General features: G+C 44.7%; 1 protein-coding gene across 2 annotated transcripts in view; it reads left to right on the top strand.

The window, feature by feature from the left end:
- The window catches only part of LOC116694544 (NACHT, LRR and PYD domains-containing protein 12), a 16,072-nt gene that overhangs the window by 11,260 nt on the left and 4,557 nt on the right, over nucleotides 1–255 (top strand). For both annotated transcript variants that reach the window (XM_032524293.1, XM_032524294.1), the window contains exon 10: nucleotides 1–255. This exon is cut by the window's left edge and continues 1,412 nt beyond it; it is cut by the window's right edge and continues 137 nt beyond it. In XM_032524293.1, coding sequence (XP_032380184.1) covers nucleotides 1–255 — 255 coding nt within the window.

Below are 255 nucleotides of genomic sequence, written 5' to 3'. Positions count from 1 at the left end.
CTCCGCTTCCTCCTGGGTCTTTCACTGGAGACCAATCAGACTCTCCTACGAGGTCTGATGACACAAAGAGGAAGTACCTCACAGACAAATCAGGAAACAGTCCAATACATCAAGAAGAAGATCAATGAGAAACTATCTCCAGAGAGAAGCATCAATCTGTTCCACTGTCTGAATGAACTGAATGATCATTCTCTGATGGAGGAGATCCAACAGTACCTCAGATTAGGACGTCTCTCCACAGATAAACTGTCTCCT

The sequence above is a fragment of the Etheostoma spectabile genome, chromosome 8, assembly GCF_008692095.1.
Source record: "Etheostoma spectabile isolate EspeVRDwgs_2016 chromosome 8, UIUC_Espe_1.0, whole genome shotgun sequence".
NCBI classification, from domain to species: Eukaryota; Metazoa; Chordata; class Actinopteri; order Perciformes; family Percidae; genus Etheostoma; species Etheostoma spectabile.
The sequence above is the reverse complement of the archived record's forward strand: the minus strand, read 5'-3'. Positions and strand labels throughout refer to the sequence as shown.